Consider the following 15,408-nt stretch of genomic DNA (forward strand, 5'->3'; position numbering starts at 1 on the left):
AACTAAAAGTTAAAGTTTTATTTGTTCACTGCAGTGAACGAACTTAGTTCACCACTTGAACCAGAAAGAATTTAAATGTTTTTAGGTACATACTAACTACATTCGTATGTAATTATCGACAGAGACACCTGACGAGGAAATGTGGAAGACAATCTGGGTTGTTTTTCGACGTTTTGCAGCACTTATTAAACAATTTTCAACAAAAAAGTGAACAAAATCGAAATATTGCCGCTTTTTTTATTAAAATACCAGCAAAAAGCTGCTGCTCAGTGAAAATATAGTAAATATGGCCAACGTAGAGTCAATGATTGTGGAGGAAAAGACGCAGGTCAAGCAGATCGATCGCGAGAAGGTTTGTTTCTCTTCCCCACTGGCGGCCGGCTGTGGCAACATTTGTTTTTTTTCTCTAACTAATTTCCTATTAAATTTTCCATGGCAGACCTGTCCGCTGTTGCTGCGCGTGTTCTGCTCCACGGGTCGCCATCACTCCGTGTCGGAGTACATGTTTGGGAATGTCCCAACCAACGAGCTGCAGATCTACACATGGCAGGACGCCACCCTCCACGAACTGACGTCCCTGGTGCGGGATGTGAATCCGGATACGCGTAAGAAAGGCACATACTTTGACTTTGCTGTGGTGTATCCCAACTATCGCAACAATCACTTCCAAATGCGCGAGATCGGAGTAACGTGCACGGGCCAAAAGGGCATCGACGACAACAAGACGCTCGCACAGGCAAAGTTCAGTATTGGCGACTTCCTAGATATCTCCATAACACCGCCCAATCGCCTGCCGCCCCTAGCACGCCGCCAGCGACCCTATTGATGGGGAACACATGCGAATGGATCCTACAATCGATATACACGCTAAACATTTAATTTTCACTTTCACTTGACACTCAATGAAATATGGACATAATTATACGATGGATACAAATAAGACAAAGACTTAAGAGCTGCTTGACTTAAGGTGCTACGCTAATGTGAGGAGGGATGCAGCGAGCGGCCTAGTTTCTGTAGATGCTACTGGGACGCTTGGACTTCTTTTTGCCCAGCTGCGTCATGTCGATCTCCAGGCCATTGGGCAGAACGGCGCGGTTCTCCTCGTAGTTGATGAAGCCGTTCTCCTGCAGCTCCTCATCGTTGTCGCGGGCGTTCGGATCGCACCGGATCCCCGTCTCGTAGTTGTATTCACGTTTGTTGCCATCAGGATCGATGTAGCCATACGTGCCCCTAAAACAAAGAATGGATTTTATGGATTGAAGGGCATTCCCGTTTGCAAGCTCAGTGCCACTCACTTTGTGATGCAGTCGGTGCCGATGAGCTCCTCTTTGAAGGATCCATCGTCGTTCTCGTAGCCCCAGGTGATGCTGCCGTCCTCGTTTTCGTCGCGCCACTTGCGCAGGGTCTGTGCCACTGGCCGCCTGGAACGCTGCTGCTGCTGATGCTGCTGCTCCCTTTCCGACCGCTCGTCCTGCAGCTGATTCTGGTCGATGATGGGACGCGGCTGGACTGGCTTGGGCCTGGGACGAGGCGCCTGCTGCTGTGCTGGCGGCTCGGGGCGCAGGGCAGCGGCTGGTCGTGTGCGGATCACGGCCACTCGCTGGGGCTGTTGCTGCTGCGGAGGAGGTGGTGGCGGTGCTGCTGCTGTGGGCGTGTGACGCTGCTCCAGGCCGAATCTCTGCGAGTTCTCGAAGCGACCGATGCCAAAGTCGTTGAAGGCGGCGGGGCGGTTCGATGGCGCCGGAATGGAGGGACGCTCGGCGAAGCGTGGCGGAGCGGGCAGGATGGCCGCCGGCTGGGAGTCCTCGTTCTGCTGCAGGAACTGCTGGACCGGCGACGGCGAGTCGATGGCCTGCTGGCCGTTCAGAAAGGCGGCGGCCGCCTGCTGGAACTGCGACTGCTGCGAGTGGGCCAGCTGCTGCTCGCGCAGGAGGTTCGGCAGATACGGCTCCGGTTGCTCATCCTCGGCGGCCTCCGTGACCGGCCGCTCCTCGATGGGTGACGATATGCGCTGGGTCACAGCCGGCAGGATGGCATTCGTCTGGCGCAGCGACTGTCCTGGACGACGCACCCGGAGCACGGCCTGGCGGTGGGGCACTTGACCGGGCGACACCAGGGCCCCGGGAATATTCAGACGCTGTGGATAGTTCTGGGCCTGGGCCAAAGCCAGGGCGCTGCAAACGAGCTGTAAGTAGAGCGACACACATTAGTGGCAGCGACACCAAAAGCGGTGCTTGGCTCTGTGCCAATTGTGCCAAAACGGGGCGTTGCAACAGAATCGGGGCCCAGCCAAGCCAAGCCACACGTGGCCAATTTGTCATGGCATTGCGCCTCCTCTTTTGGCGTTGCCCCTCTTAATTAGTGGAGTTTTATATGTGGGTCTACATATATTTATGGGTATGCCTGGGTTGTTTCTTAGAAGTTTCCTCACATTTCGGATGTCTTTGGTAGTGGAAATACCATTTTATGCGAATTTGTGATCAAAGTAATCATTTTGGTCAAGGAAATGTAGGAATTTCCAGTACTTTAATGTTTTTCTTTCAAGCAAGAGCTCAAATTTGATAGATACCCGTGTATGGGAGGTGTAAAACTGAAAAATATCCATGGCTTATGTCTTTCTGCTTCTGTAGTAGTGGCATTTTTTAAAGAAATGTAAAAGCATTCATTAAATTCCCCATAGATTTAGGGGCACGATGGCAGCTGGTAGTGTCAGTGTCCCCAAAGTCGCAGTTTCTATAGGTTTTCCCCGATTTTCTGGCACCCCTTTTGGAGTCCCCTGATCGGCGGCTCACACCTTCGTGAACTGGTTTCAAAAATTTATACACCGCTTATGTACTGTACTCCGGGTACGCCGCCAACAATTTGTAATTGTAGCGTGGTGGCGGTGGCGGCGGTGGCGGTGTGGTGGCGGTGCAATACCTATAAATGTGGACCATAAAGCAAATCGCTGAAATCACTGGAACCCCGCCCCACCGCCACCGACGCCGCCGCCGATCGATCATAAAAGCCAAAGACAAACCGAAGCCCAGAGCCGGAGCCAGAGCCAGACCTCAAGATATATCGGTGTTCGTACAGTTAGAGACCAAGAAAAACATTTCTGTTTCGCTGTCTGGATTGCGTAATTTGCATTTTGCATTGCCAGAGTTATGCGGCATGGCATGTGGCATGTGGAAAGCACATTTCAGTCGCTGATCGCCAAAAAGTTTCCGGTTCGCAAAAGAAGTCAAAGTCTAGGACAAGTGTGCAGTGTAGTCCAAGAGTCTCTGATCGTACAGATCGGTGCGATTTCATTATTTTTAATTAGTGGCCGTTGCCGTTGTTGTTGCCGTTGCAGTTGCACAAGGCGTGAGTGAGGTGAGGCAGAGAGCCGGCTTATGGCTTGAGGCTTAAGGCTTTTGGGTTTCTGTTTCAGTTTCCATTTGGTCACAGATCAGATAACTTTGCTCCAGTTTTTCGCGGGGCTTGTATAAAGAATTATGGCTTTGGGGAAGTGGATAAAAATTCAATACGGAATTACGGTGGCCATTAAGGTTCTTGACATTCGATAGGGGTATATGGTAATGGTGGAAATTTCATTGGATAAAAGTCAAAAAATACCTGGCAATGGTGGGATGATTTCCGGATTATAATTTTCTAAAGGAATTTATCTATCTAAATTGGGATAGAAATCCCAGAAGAATCGACCCGTAAGGGACATCTTCTAACACCTCTCCGCCACTCCACTGTTTCCTATGGTATATTTTTCCCCGGTTATAAACGCCTTTCTTTCCGTCCTGCACTTGTCTTTCATAATCGTTTAATCTGTTGCCACTTGAATAAACATGGCTATAAATTGATATCCCGCAGCTCGCCCAAAAACATGATCTATCTGCCAGTGCATGCAAATTTTGTTATGTATTCAGTCAACACCAACACACACACACACACACACACACACACACATACATTTTTTTGTATGTTTCTCGCATTATTATTATTAGCCATTACTTTCCTGTATCCGAGCCATTGGTCTGTTTTATGTGCAGCGCCATTCAAGCCAAAACATTCCAGTGGCCGCCTGTGCGGACTTGGCTGACTGCCCAACTACTGGCTGACCACTACCTGGTCAAGTGAACTACTTGGCTTTAAAAATAATGAAAAGCCAAAGAGATATAGCCCCACAGATAGAGAGAGAGAGAGAGAGAGAGAGAGAGAGAGAGAGAGAGACACTTGCAACCTGTACGAGGAGTAGTTGGGTGCATTTGCTGGCGGGGGAACTTGATTTGATTTAATTGCTTTTAAAGACTCCACTCCACTCCACTCCGCACCGATCCGCTCCGCCTCATGTGGTTTGGTTCAAGGAAACCAGAGCCCAGAGACAGCCGAAAAATTCAAAAATGCTGAAAGATCGAGCGAGGGAAGGCAAGCCCAAGACTGGTCTACAGCCGTGGGTGGGTGCAGACGACTCATCGAAGAAAGACAACAAATGTGCTGTGTTGTTGGGGCAGGGCACTCCTCTCCACCGATCCGTCATTAGTAACAATAACCCAGGAAAGGCTACGGAAAGGACTGCTGGCCTTGACTTGGCCATTGACCGAATGAAATCGAAATTTACGCTCCCCCATCGAAAACTGTTTTTCTCGTTTTTCGTTTTGCGTTTTTCTCGTTTCTGGAATAGTTGTCAGTGCACTTTCAAGCCGGCTCTCAGAGTCTGCTCGGTCGGTCTCAAATATGTAACACTTTATTCAGAAACGAAACGAAACCGAACGAATCTTGTACATAAATAAATTCATATACTCGTTCATTACGTAATCCTCTCAATACACATTTACCCCGCCCAAAGCTGCGTTTCAGTGTGGGTCTGGGCTCTGTGTGTCTGCTGTATCTTTGTATCTTTGGGAACTGCATCTGCTCTTGGCTTCCAGTGGACTGCGTGTGCGTGCCGAGAATTTGCATTAAATTGTTGGGGCTGCTGCCGCCTTGAGTGCGTTTTTTGGCAGCCCCAATCAACTAGTTATTGGCCACGGACAGCAACGACCTTGGTACAAATAATACACATTATAGGCCAGGCCCAGACGCAGACGCAGCCACACAATGATTTGTCGTGCTCTCCAAAAATTACCGGCAAATTGAGTGTTTCTTGTCATTATCATTTCATTTCACTTCATTTCGAGCTAACTTTTGGCAAACCTCATTAGGCCAAGCCACAATGCGAGCAATCAATCAATGGCATGAAAAATCTTGTTAGCCATGCTGATTAATGGGTTTTTCAAGATTTTTTCCGAGGGTTTTTCGCAGCTTTAGAATGGAGATACAATTTGGTTGGTTTTAGGGATTCTTAATATGAATTTTTGGGGCCTAATTCTTGCCAGTAATTAAAGGGTTTCCACTTATTTTTTGGACAAGAAAACATGCTTAATATATCCTGCAGAAATCAAAGTAATTTTCTGTGACAAGGCTTATCCCCAAAAATATATTTCAGATATCTTTTTTGCCAATTAATTCGCCCCAAATCTCAACAGGTAATTGACAATTGATCAGCCCCGAAGCTCAGTAGCAAATGCCTTTGCCTTTAATAATCTTTGGGGCTGTACAGCAAATTGAACTTAAGCCAATTGTGGCTCTATTTTGAGAGCTGATTATTGGGCTGCTTGGCAGAGGGCGGGACGGGGTGGGGCCTTTGGGTTTGGGCCAAACAAACGCTCGTTAAAATAGCTGACCCGAGGGCTTGGTTGAGCAATGGAATTCTTGGGCCACACAACAATCGCACCGAAGCGATTGTATCTCATATTTATGATGCGATCTATGGGTATTTTTATGATTCCAAAACGAAATCAAATGTCAATTGTCGAGAGTTAATTGCTAATTGCCATTGCATTGAGCCAGGCATTGAGGGACTTTCTAGAAAATGCAAATATCCCAGCGAACAAGTGCATAAGCTGAATATGTCTCAATCGGCGACTCAATCAGCGATTGAATGGCGATCCTAAGCTGCTAACCGAACGACCTTGCGGGGAGCACATACAGTGCATGATTCACACGCATAACTTCTATGACAAAAGAACTGTAGCACAGGGGCTGGTCCTTGAGTTTGTTTGTGGGCTTTGTTGGTGGGAGAACTTACCGCAATTAGTGGCAGTTGCATGATGAATGTGTGTGACTCTTTCACTATCCAAATTCCGGAAATCACTGAAACACTCTTCACACTGAAAGACAGAACAGATTTGTCCGCTGGGCACCGCTGAGGAGTAGTTACTTTTGGGCCAACCGCCGTTGATCGCTCAAATGCTGGGCGCACCAGGTGTGCAGGCGGCTTTATAGGCAGCGGCTTTCGGCTCCAAGTGGAGCTTTGGCTTGGGCCTGCGGAAAATTTATGTGAGGCGTGTGTGGTGTATGAATGCCAAAAGTAGTCCACAATCGGCTCCGGTTAGCGCATCTCTCGATGAAGTAATGGAAAAGGAAAGTGAAGGTGAATGGATTTCGCACATGAGAATCGATTTTGTCTTTCGGCTCCGTGGAACGTGATTTAGATTTAAATTACTTTTACCGCGTCCGCGAATGAGCCCAACGAAAATTCAGACAACTGGCAACGCTCCAGACGGAGCTTTGGCTGGGTTTAAGCCTTGCTTTTGGCCTGAAAGTCAAAGCCAAAGCTGCTTCAACGGTGCGTATAAGCGATTTCTCTGGCAGGGTAGCAGAGCTCTAAACCATCTGGGAATTAGCTGGGTTTCAAACCTCTCAGTTGGTTTGCAGCTTGGCTAGCCAGGCGTTTTTTTCCTGCCAGATTTAATTTGTTTTAATTATTTCTTGATTAACGATCCTCAAATTTTTTTAATTTTCTAAAAACCATAATTAAAGAAACATCTCTGCTTTGGTTTTAAAATAAATTCAGAATTTTTAATTCCATTCAGATATAAATAAAAAACAAATATAAAAACTTAGTTTAGTGTAGAATGAGAAAAATATGTTTTTAGTGCGGGTGCTACTAAGCGCTATGCCCCCTATTTGTGTGTGTGTGTGTGTGGTTCCAATATATCACAGTTAGACATGTCAAAACGGGAAAAGGGTTAGTGCAGATTCCAGCTAATTCACATCCTTCATCAGGCAAATGGCAATGGCGCCGATGAGGCCACAAACACCCATTACATTCAGCGGCATCAGGGCATCAATGCGTTCCTGGAAAAGGCAACCAAAACGATGGTAATTGGGGGAATTGAGCGGGTAATTGCTGGGCTAGGGAGTACCCACCAAATGCCAGAGGAAGGGCACCAGGATGAGGCCAATGCCGGCGGCCAGGTTACCCATTCCGACGCCAAAGTTGCGCACAATCGTGGGATACTGCATGGCCGTGTAGGTGGGAATGATGGCATTGTTCGCACCAATCAAACACTTGGCTGCAGAAGGTACATAAGAAGGATTAGCTCCAGGAGTGGCGGTTGGAGGAGGACTCACCTATGGTGGCCAGAGCTATCACCCCCGTCTGGCTGGGCACCAGATTCGTGGCCAGGCAGCACAGACCCGGCAGCAGCATGTATCCGATGAGACTCCGGCGTATGCCCGCCTTGAGCACCACCAGAATGCTCGTGCAGATGGACACGGCCTCGATGGTGCCCGCCACGGCGTTGTTTATGTAGATGTTGCCCCCGAGGTTGCTCAGGTGAAGGGTCAATCCGAAGTAGATGATGATCAGGGTGAGCCAGATGATCAGCGTCAGGCACGTGGTGCGCCAGTACTTGCCGCCGAACACCACCAGCAGGGGGTTCACGTGGCCACTCTTGTGGCTCGACGCCGTCGACGCCAACGAATCTCCCTTCACCTCCTCGCTGCCGGCCCCCTCCTGTTGGGGCTGCACCTCCCGCGGCACTGCTGCCTCCAGGGTCTTGCGGTAGTTGGTCGGCAGCTGGCTGCTGGTGCCATTCGTTTTGGCCGCCCGCTCAATTAATCCGCAGAGTTCATCCAGGCGGCCCTGGGCCAGCAGCCAGCGCGGCGACTCCGGCAGCCAGAACCTTCAAAAAAACAGAGGAGGGAAACGGGGCATCAATGTCAGTTCTCCCCCCGAGTATTTATTGGCACTGCGGAATGTTTTTCATTTGATTGCAATTGAAGTCCTGGCCGGCCACTGGCTAATGTGGCTAATCGCAAAGGATTCCATTCCCCCTGGGGGCCGCTCTGGAGTGTAAACACTGAGGAATGTCCCTGTCCAGGGATGTGCTTTGTCCCTTTGGGAATCTAATTGATCCCACACGCATTGTGTGTGGGATTCTTTGCTGTTTTCCGCTTCGTTCTGTTGTCAATTCATTTCGTTGACTGCCTTCAAAGAATGTGCAGGCTTTGAAGTTGAAATGTGGCTGGCAGAAGGTTTAGCCATTCGAAAGGAAGGGAAAGAACTTGAAGGTGGAATGGAGTGGAAATATCTGTGGGTTTCCTAGAGGAAAACAGTTGAATCGGAAGTAGTTTTGTATCTAAGATAAGCTATAATTCTTTAGGAATTTCTTTGGGTACTATCTTCATTTATGGGCATGACTGTCATTAAATAGGATACGAAATATCAAAGAGTCGTCTAAAACATAAAGTTCTTTTGCTTGTCCCAAAGGCCTCCCTCTGGGGTTTCTCTTGAGTGTAACCACTATTTTTCTTCCCTGATTTCCTTCTTAATTACTTACCAAATACCAAGCATAATTAGCCAGGGCCATGAGATGACCAGCTGCAGGATGCGCCAGTCGCGTATGAGATAGGCCATTCCCGAGGCCAGGACGTACGTTACGGCCACTGGGAGAATGTTGAGAATACCGATTACGGTCCGCCACTTGCCGGAGACCAGCTCCACCACCAGCACGAAGCTCACAACAGTCACGGTCATTGATGCGAATCCAATTATAACACGTAGCGACATGAACATGGCCACCGATGTTGAGAAGGCCAAAATTCCACCTGCAACACACACACACACACAGAGAGAGAGAGATGTGGCAGAGCCAGAGGAAGCGAGAATGTCAGTGGCAAGGTCAGACACGTAAATAAAAGTGTAAAGTCAATTAAAATCCCAACCCGACCCCAGGACATGCCGCAGAGCGAGAGGACGAATGCAAATGCAAATGCTCACATGCTCGCTCATCCGCAGGACGAGGAGAAGGTGGAGGAGAAGGAGGATGAGGATGGGTGTAAGCAGCCATTGCTGCATATAAATGACAATTAGAAAATGAATCCCCAAAAAACCAAAACTAAATTGCCACACATGTCCATCCAAATCCTGGGGGCAATCAGAGTCCATCAGCTATGCATTGGGGACTCACCGAAAACGCTCTGTATCGTCACGAATGCCATCAGCGTGTGCCGCCTGCCGAAACGATCCGAAATCCAGCCACTGAGCACGGCCCCGGCTGCAGCGCCCACCAGGAAGCAGGTCTCCACCAGACTAAGGATATCCCGGCCGCAGACCAGCTGGAACTCCTGCACCAGCGTCAGGGCTTCGTTGTCCGAGAACTCAAAGTCCTGGCACTGCCGGTAGCCCAGGTCGCTGGCATTCGCGGGCCAATTCGTCAGCTGGCCATCCTCTACGATCAGCTGGGAGTAGTCCAGGTCCAGCAGGAGACAGCCATCCGATGTCTGACTGAGATTGCGCCATTCCGAGAGATTCATTTGGTTGAGATTTGCGGGCGAGGCACACCAAAAGTCCTTGGGTGCAGTCTGTAAGATTAGAGGTATAGGAAATGGGTAAACCAAAGACTATAAAGAACCAAGATGTTGCATGGGGGACTTGGGGTTTCAGTTCTTTTCGGACCAGAGCGCGGGCCTGCTGTCTACCTACTTGGGTTCGGCCGCTCTTGAGACCCATCTAGGCTGCAAGATTGCAAAAACAACCATTTACATGGCTTGGGCATGATTCAGCGCATTGGTATCGTATAGCCTTTGCTATTGCTTAACTATTTGACTCATGAATGGTACATCTCAAAGTAATAACTCAAAATAGTTCGCCCAGAGACCTCTTCAGATCCATATAAATCCTATAAAATACCTATATATCTTTGCCAGAACTTCAGCCGCAGGTTGTCAAAAGAATAACCAAAATTTCGGAAAGGCATACCCAAAATATACCCAACACTTAAGCAATCGATTCACGTTTGCAATTACTACGTGAAGCACATAATCCCCAAACCCGAACCCGAACCCGATCCCAATCCCCGATCAAAGTTCGAATAACAAGTTTTTTATGTTTCGCAAAGCCACAAATCGAATGGGAGAAAAGCAGAGCCGATGCCACAGATACTCGTACGTTTAAATCGTTTAAATTTCTTCCGTAGTTAGTTTTTACAGACCAATTAATCATTTCATTTACGAGCATGTTTCGTGACAGCCCAAAAATTACCCCAAAGGAGAAGTGCTGTGTGCGGTTTGACTGATTGAAGATCGAATCCTCATGTAAGCGGCTTATCAAGGGCACCTCCAGGGGGGTTATTCACTCAAGGGACTCTCCACTCACCCGTTCCGGTGTTAGGCAAACCTCGAAACAGGTCGAAAGCCCTGCCCCAGCCCCAGCCCCAGCCCCTGTATCGAGACTGCGAAACGTGCCTCAATTAAACATTTAGTATGCTGTGAGGAAATTGTTTCAAGTTCAAGTTAAAGTGCGCCGGCAAAAGCAGAAAAACAGAAAACATGTTCAATAATTCATTCGAGAGCTCTCTCTCTGTCTGTCCTTTTCCTGTGAGGTGAAAGTGAATGTTCTTTTGGTGGTTTATGGCCACGTCGGCAACTGTTGATCTGGCAGCCTGGCCGGCTCTCCTCTGATGTCATTTGCCGCCCGGTTTGTGGCCGCTGTGGCACTTGCCTCCCCCTCTCTCTCGGTTGCCGCCTGTCACGTTTCAGGCATTTGCATGGCCTGCCACATACGAATGCACTCGTGCAACAATGGAATTCTGGGGTCCGCAGCGTGGGTTCTACTTGTCCGCAGAACCACATACAGATTTTTTTTCTAACTATTATTTTTTTTTCTTTTTTGATAAATTGGTTTGCAGATATGCACGAGCTGCAGTTGCACCTGATTGCACTTCATTCCAACGACAGGGCCGGACAAGAGGCACACTGGGCTTTGAGGGACTATTTCTGAGGCAAAACCCGACTTTTATGGGTCTTAAAAGGGTGGTCTATGGCCTGAGGTCAAGCACCTTAGAGCTTTATGCAAATCTCCGATTAATCACCAACGATTAGCTATTGTTTTTGAGACAATACATGATTTACGATTGATGAATCAAGTATCCGTCATGGGTTTCAATTTGCATTCAATTGTTAAAAGAATGTTGGGAAAAGAGCTTCCTGCTTGAGATTCCCGGAAAGATCTTTGACCCACAGCTCTCCCTGATAGATTGCTCTATTTAAACCCTCAATATGTTTGTGGCTAATCGTTAACTTAATTGTTACAGGGCCGCCATGCTTGACCCCCCCCCAAAGGTGAGAAAGCAAATCCGATTTCGCTTCGCTGCAACCAGTGTGCCCCGTGCCGTGCCGCCTCTCCGACACTGGGCCACAAATCGGTAAGTGTGTGTATTTTATTACTATTATTGTTTAATTAATATATTTAGACAGTTTAGCGGTCAATATTAGCCTCAGGTACGAGCCCGAGACCGAGACCGCGTCCGAGTGTAACCTTTTAAGCTCTAACCTTGGTGTCTGCCTCAAGCAACACCTGATATGGATCAGTGTGTGGCATGAGAGTGGAGTGGAGTGGCAGCTAATTGAAAGCTTTTGCTCTTGCCACATGGTGGGAAATTCTATGACCATAAAGATGTCATCTCCTGCGCTTTGCAGAGGGAGAAATATATCAGAGATATCAGCCCCAAAGAATTCACTTTTGGGAGGCAAAAACAAAGCAAAACTCGTTTGGCCCGAAAGCCAGTTCATATATTTGTTATTACTCCACGCTTTGTTTTTGTTTTTATTTTGTGTGTCAATAATTAAGCAAAAAAGTGAAACAATTAAGGTGGAACAGGGGAATACTCTGTGGGGAGGGAAATACTCTTTGGGGAGGAATAGAAGGAAGTTTAGGGGGTCTAGAGATACAGATTTACTTAGATATTGGGCAGATCTTCTCTAGAGATCTAGGGGTTAAACAAACAGCCCCAAACTTTAGTTAGAGGAATCCCAAATGGCCCTGGGCTCAATCGAAATTCCCTCTCTAAACGCGTCTTAATGAAATTGTATCTTTCACTGATCGGAATGCACGCGTATCTCCACTCACAGTAGGCGCCGCAATCTTTTACACAATCAACAGGTTTGTGGGTCTGTCAGTCTATCTTTCTGGCTGGCTGGCAATTACTCGCACTCGTACACCCTCTACCTATAATGTTATCAGAAGTACTATGTGTGTACATGCGAGTAGACGATGGCTGATAACTGGCATTGATTCAACAAAGAACCTTGTCATTTGCGCTTGAGTTTAGTTGAAGTTGTCGTTGCGGGGCAACACGATGGGCAACATGTGGCAGCCGTTGGAGCGCAACGGTTGCAGAAAGCTGCTGGCCCAGACCAGACCAAGACCAAGACCAAGCACAGCAGGTGCCTGCTGCACCGACCACTCACCTGGAACACATAGATGAATATGTGAAATGTGCAGATGGCCTGGAAGATCGAGAGCAGGCAGCACCAGTGGCCCTGCCAGCGGCTCATGGCACCGAAGAATCGCTCCAGCAATGTGGTCTGCAGCTGGTCCAGCTCCTCCAAGTCTCTGGATGGCAGCATGGGCGAGGCCTCGCCAGGTGGCAGATCTGACAGCTCCATTCGGGAACTCGGATCTGGCTCTGACTCGAAATCGCAACCGTTTGCCACTTGTGGTGCAAGCCAACTGAATTAGAATGTGGGCTTGTGAAATATATAGTTTACAGATTGCCATGCCACCATTCAGATGCAAGTTTCGGCTGAGTCTGAGAGCGGTGTCGCGACTCTGGTGACTGCCGAGAGTGCGTACAAGACTCGGCTCTACGCAGGCGCGGCGTTCGTTCCGATTCCAAAAGGGGCTCTGTGATAATGACCAACAATTTGGCCGGAGATGGTACTTGTCTGATAGCCCAAATACGTGTTAACTAAATGTGTTTTTGGCCAAATGAATCATTAAAGAATCACTCGAATGACCGACCTTTTTCGGGGAGTGCCTTGACACCCACAAGGTTGATGCTCCACCGCTCACTGCAGCACTACCACTCGAATAACAGGCAGATCTCTATGAAACTATACCTTTTATAGTTCTGGCAACGCAATAGAATATCTTATCATGTGTCTAACGTAACGTATGTGTAATATCAAGTAAGATTTTCATCAGAGAAAATGCCTTAGACCGTTATTAAGTGTTTTTAATTAGATAAACGCAATCTATTTCGAATCGAGGGCTATCAAAAATCAATAAAATCTAAACAATTAAGCAGATAAGATTGGCTTCCTCATTCGCCGATGACACAAGGGCTATAAATCTGTCGTCTCTCTTTGATTTTCTGTGATGATCGATCCTTAATCATCGAGGGAGGTGCCTCCAATCACCAAATACCCAACTTTATTAGCTGCCAATTGCCATAATCATCGTCTGTGAAATGACTTCTTGGGCTCTTGATTGACTCTGTTGCAATCCCTCGACTACCGATGACCCTCTCTGTGTGTCAAGGTGGTATGCGGTTTTTGTTCTGCGATTTGTTTGGGGCAGCCCATTAGCACGCTACTCGATGATGATTATCATTCATTACTATCGATTGGCGTGCACTCGGAGCGAGCAATCGAGGCAGGCATTCTGGCAGCAGAACGAGCCGCGAAATGATGCGCACGCAACTGCAGCCATCCGTCAGATACTTGCCCCGCTGATAAATGGCTCGTCAAATGCAAATGAATGGAGATGCGTGGCGTGGCCGAAAAATGCCCGAAGGTCGAGAGGAAGTCGAGTGGGCCAAAACAGACGCTTGAAAACCGATTGCTAAAAGTGTGTTTGAAGTACTGCCAAATTGTTGTCCAAATTGACATATTTTTCAAGTGCGGCGCTTATCAATTGTTGTTTTTTGGCAAGAGAGACCGTGAAATATTTACCACTGAATATTTCGGCTCTATCTTTCGTTGATAAGAGTTTACAGCCATTACCCAAAACAATCTCAATATAAAGTCTACTTCAATTGGTTTCCCCTGAGATACATTGCCACTTTGGGTGACCAATCTAGCAGGAGTAAACCCATAGCTCCATTTGAAGTTGCCAAAGTTGACTTTTTATATGTTTTTTGTTGGCCAATTTGTTCATAGATACATAAACGTAAACATTGCCATTACTGCAAATCACTCGCTGCGCACACTTTCCAATCACCCAATCAATTACTCAATATTTTCTTCCGGTCTAAGCCTCGTGCTGCCCCCAATCCGCTGGTTTTCGGCCTAGAGGGGGGAGTGTGTGAGGCAATCAACTGATCAAATATTTGGTTTGAAAACCGTATCCGTAACCGACACCAAAAACACCGAAAAAACTCACCTGAAAAACGAACATGAACAGGTGAAAGGTGGTGGGCAGCTGGAACAGGCAGAGCAGAAAGGTCCACAGGAAGCTCCAGCGGGTGTAGTGGCCGAGGAAGTTCGATATCACATCACTGTCCACATCCTGGCTGAGGTCTGGGTTTGGAGGGGACCCTGCTGGCGGGGCTGGGGGGACTGGGACACCAGGAACCTTCTTCAAGTCATCCGAGTAGCGGCGAAAGTCCAATGCTATGACACTGATTTCCGGTGTGCCAGGCGCAGGCTTTGTCTCGCGATACCCGCCGTAGAGGTTCGCCTCGATGGTGCCCCTGCCCTTGTTCAAATCGAAACTCAAGGAACCGCGACGCAGCACACCGCTCATGTTTCCACACTGGCACTCTATAAAATATACACGAAAAACTCTTTCCTTAACTCTTCGTTCGATTGGTTTGGAAAAACTCCGGATCGATCGGTTTTCGTCAGTCAGCTGTTGGCGTCGATCTAAATCCGTTAAAAGTTCGCGCGGCTCTGTTATAAGCACTGCAGCGGCACCGGCAGCGGCAGCGGCAGCCGCTGCTGCTAAGAAATACGTAACGTAAGAGCGTGCCGTGCAGGTAAGCGAAAAAGCTGCACGTAAAGCTCCCTTCCTCTGCAGCTGAAGCTTTTGCTTTGATTGTATTGCGAGTAGCGGTGGGCATGGATCGTGCTTACTTCGTGCGACGTCGGCACACATCGGCACGAAAAAACACGACGAAAATTCTATGCTGATGATCAGATTTTGTCGCCCTAAAATTAAATACAAAAAGTCCATAATCGATCACTTGGATAACTAGAAATATATACCCCCACAACTATTTGTTATTGAGACCCTGCCCATCTATAATTTTGAGTGACGAATCTCTCCATTTCTTTGCTCTTCGGGATTTAAACAAATTCTAGTACCTTTTTAATTTGTAT

General features: G+C 47.9%; 3 protein-coding genes across 4 annotated transcripts; 1 reads left to right on the top strand and 2 right to left on the bottom strand.

The window, feature by feature from the left end:
• Positions 1 to 165: 165 nt before the first annotated feature.
• On the top strand, positions 166 to 940 carry LOC108157323 (histone deacetylase complex subunit SAP18). Its single transcript, XM_017289339.2, has 2 exons — positions 166 to 352; positions 440 to 940. The coding sequence occupies exons 1-2, from the start codon at positions 287 to 289 to the stop codon at positions 824 to 826; spliced, it is 453 nt and encodes a 150-aa protein (XP_017144828.1). The 5' UTR covers positions 166 to 286; the 3' UTR covers positions 827 to 940.
• On the bottom strand, positions 862 to 6,283 carry LOC108157322 (caprin homolog). Its single transcript, XM_017289338.2, has 3 exons — positions 6,107 to 6,283; positions 1,299 to 2,188; positions 862 to 1,233 (listed from the first exon to the last, which is right to left on the bottom strand). Exons 1-3 carry the CDS (start codon positions 6,125 to 6,127, stop codon positions 1,008 to 1,010), a joined length of 1,137 nt encoding a protein of 378 aa, XP_017144827.1. The 5' UTR covers positions 6,128 to 6,283; the 3' UTR covers positions 862 to 1,007.
• A 573-nt stretch (positions 6,284 to 6,856) lies between these two features.
• Positions 6,857 to 14,962, bottom strand: LOC108157129 (organic cation transporter protein). 2 transcript variants are annotated; one of them, XM_017289027.2, is made up of 7 exons: positions 14,471 to 14,962; positions 12,556 to 12,747; positions 9,276 to 9,669; positions 8,646 to 8,913; positions 7,435 to 7,988; positions 7,231 to 7,376; positions 6,857 to 7,158 (listed from the first exon to the last, which is right to left on the bottom strand). In XM_017289027.2, the coding sequence occupies exons 1-7, from the start codon at positions 14,831 to 14,833 to the stop codon at positions 7,066 to 7,068; spliced, it is 2,010 nt and encodes a 669-aa protein (XP_017144516.1). In that variant the 5' UTR covers positions 14,834 to 14,962; the 3' UTR covers positions 6,857 to 7,065. The 2 variants fall into 2 exon arrangements, with proteins under 2 accessions (XP_017144516.1, XP_017144514.1); XM_017289025.2 differs by lacking the exon at positions 12,556 to 12,747 and having other exon boundaries at positions 6,859 to 7,158; positions 14,471 to 14,961.
• Between the last annotated feature and the right edge of the window lie 446 nt (positions 14,963 to 15,408).

Source organism: Drosophila miranda, chromosome 2, assembly GCF_003369915.1.
Source record: "Drosophila miranda strain MSH22 chromosome 2, D.miranda_PacBio2.1, whole genome shotgun sequence".
In the NCBI taxonomy this organism is placed as follows: domain Eukaryota; kingdom Metazoa; phylum Arthropoda; class Insecta; order Diptera; family Drosophilidae; genus Drosophila; species Drosophila miranda.

What these genes read in the sequence shown, in the direction of transcription:
- LOC108157322 (XM_017289338.2), bottom strand. Translation starts at nt 6,127, where the DNA reads ATGCAACTGCCACTAATTGCG. An exon ending in TGCAACTGCCACTAATTGCG is followed by an intron (nt 2,189 to 6,106) that starts GTAAGTTCTCCC and finishes CTCTACTTACAG; the next exon opens with CTCGTTTGCAGCGCCCTGGC. An exon ending in GGCACCGACTGCATCACAAA is followed by an intron (nt 1,234 to 1,298) that starts GTGAGTGGCACT and finishes TCTTTGTTTTAG; the next exon opens with GGGCACGTATGGCTACATCG.
- LOC108157323 (XM_017289339.2), top strand. Translation starts at nt 287, where the DNA reads ATGGCCAACGTAGAGTCAATGATTGTGGAGGAAAAGACGCAGGTCAAG. An exon ending in AGCAGATCGATCGCGAGAAG is followed by an intron (nt 353 to 439) that starts GTTTGTTTCTCT and finishes TTTCCATGGCAG; the next exon opens with ACCTGTCCGCTGTTGCTGCG.
- LOC108157129 (XM_017289027.2), bottom strand. Translation starts at nt 14,833, where the DNA reads ATGAGCGGTGTGCTGCGTCGCGGTTCCTTGAGTTTCGATTTGAACAAG. An exon ending in TATTCATCTATGTGTTCCAG is followed by an intron (nt 9,670 to 12,555) that starts GTGAGTGGTCGG and finishes CTAATCTTACAG; the next exon opens with ACTGCACCCAAGGACTTTTG. An exon ending in GATAGCTCTGGCCACCATAG is followed by an intron (nt 7,377 to 7,434) that starts GTGAGTCCTCCT and finishes TACCTTCTGCAG; the next exon opens with CCAAGTGTTTGATTGGTGCG.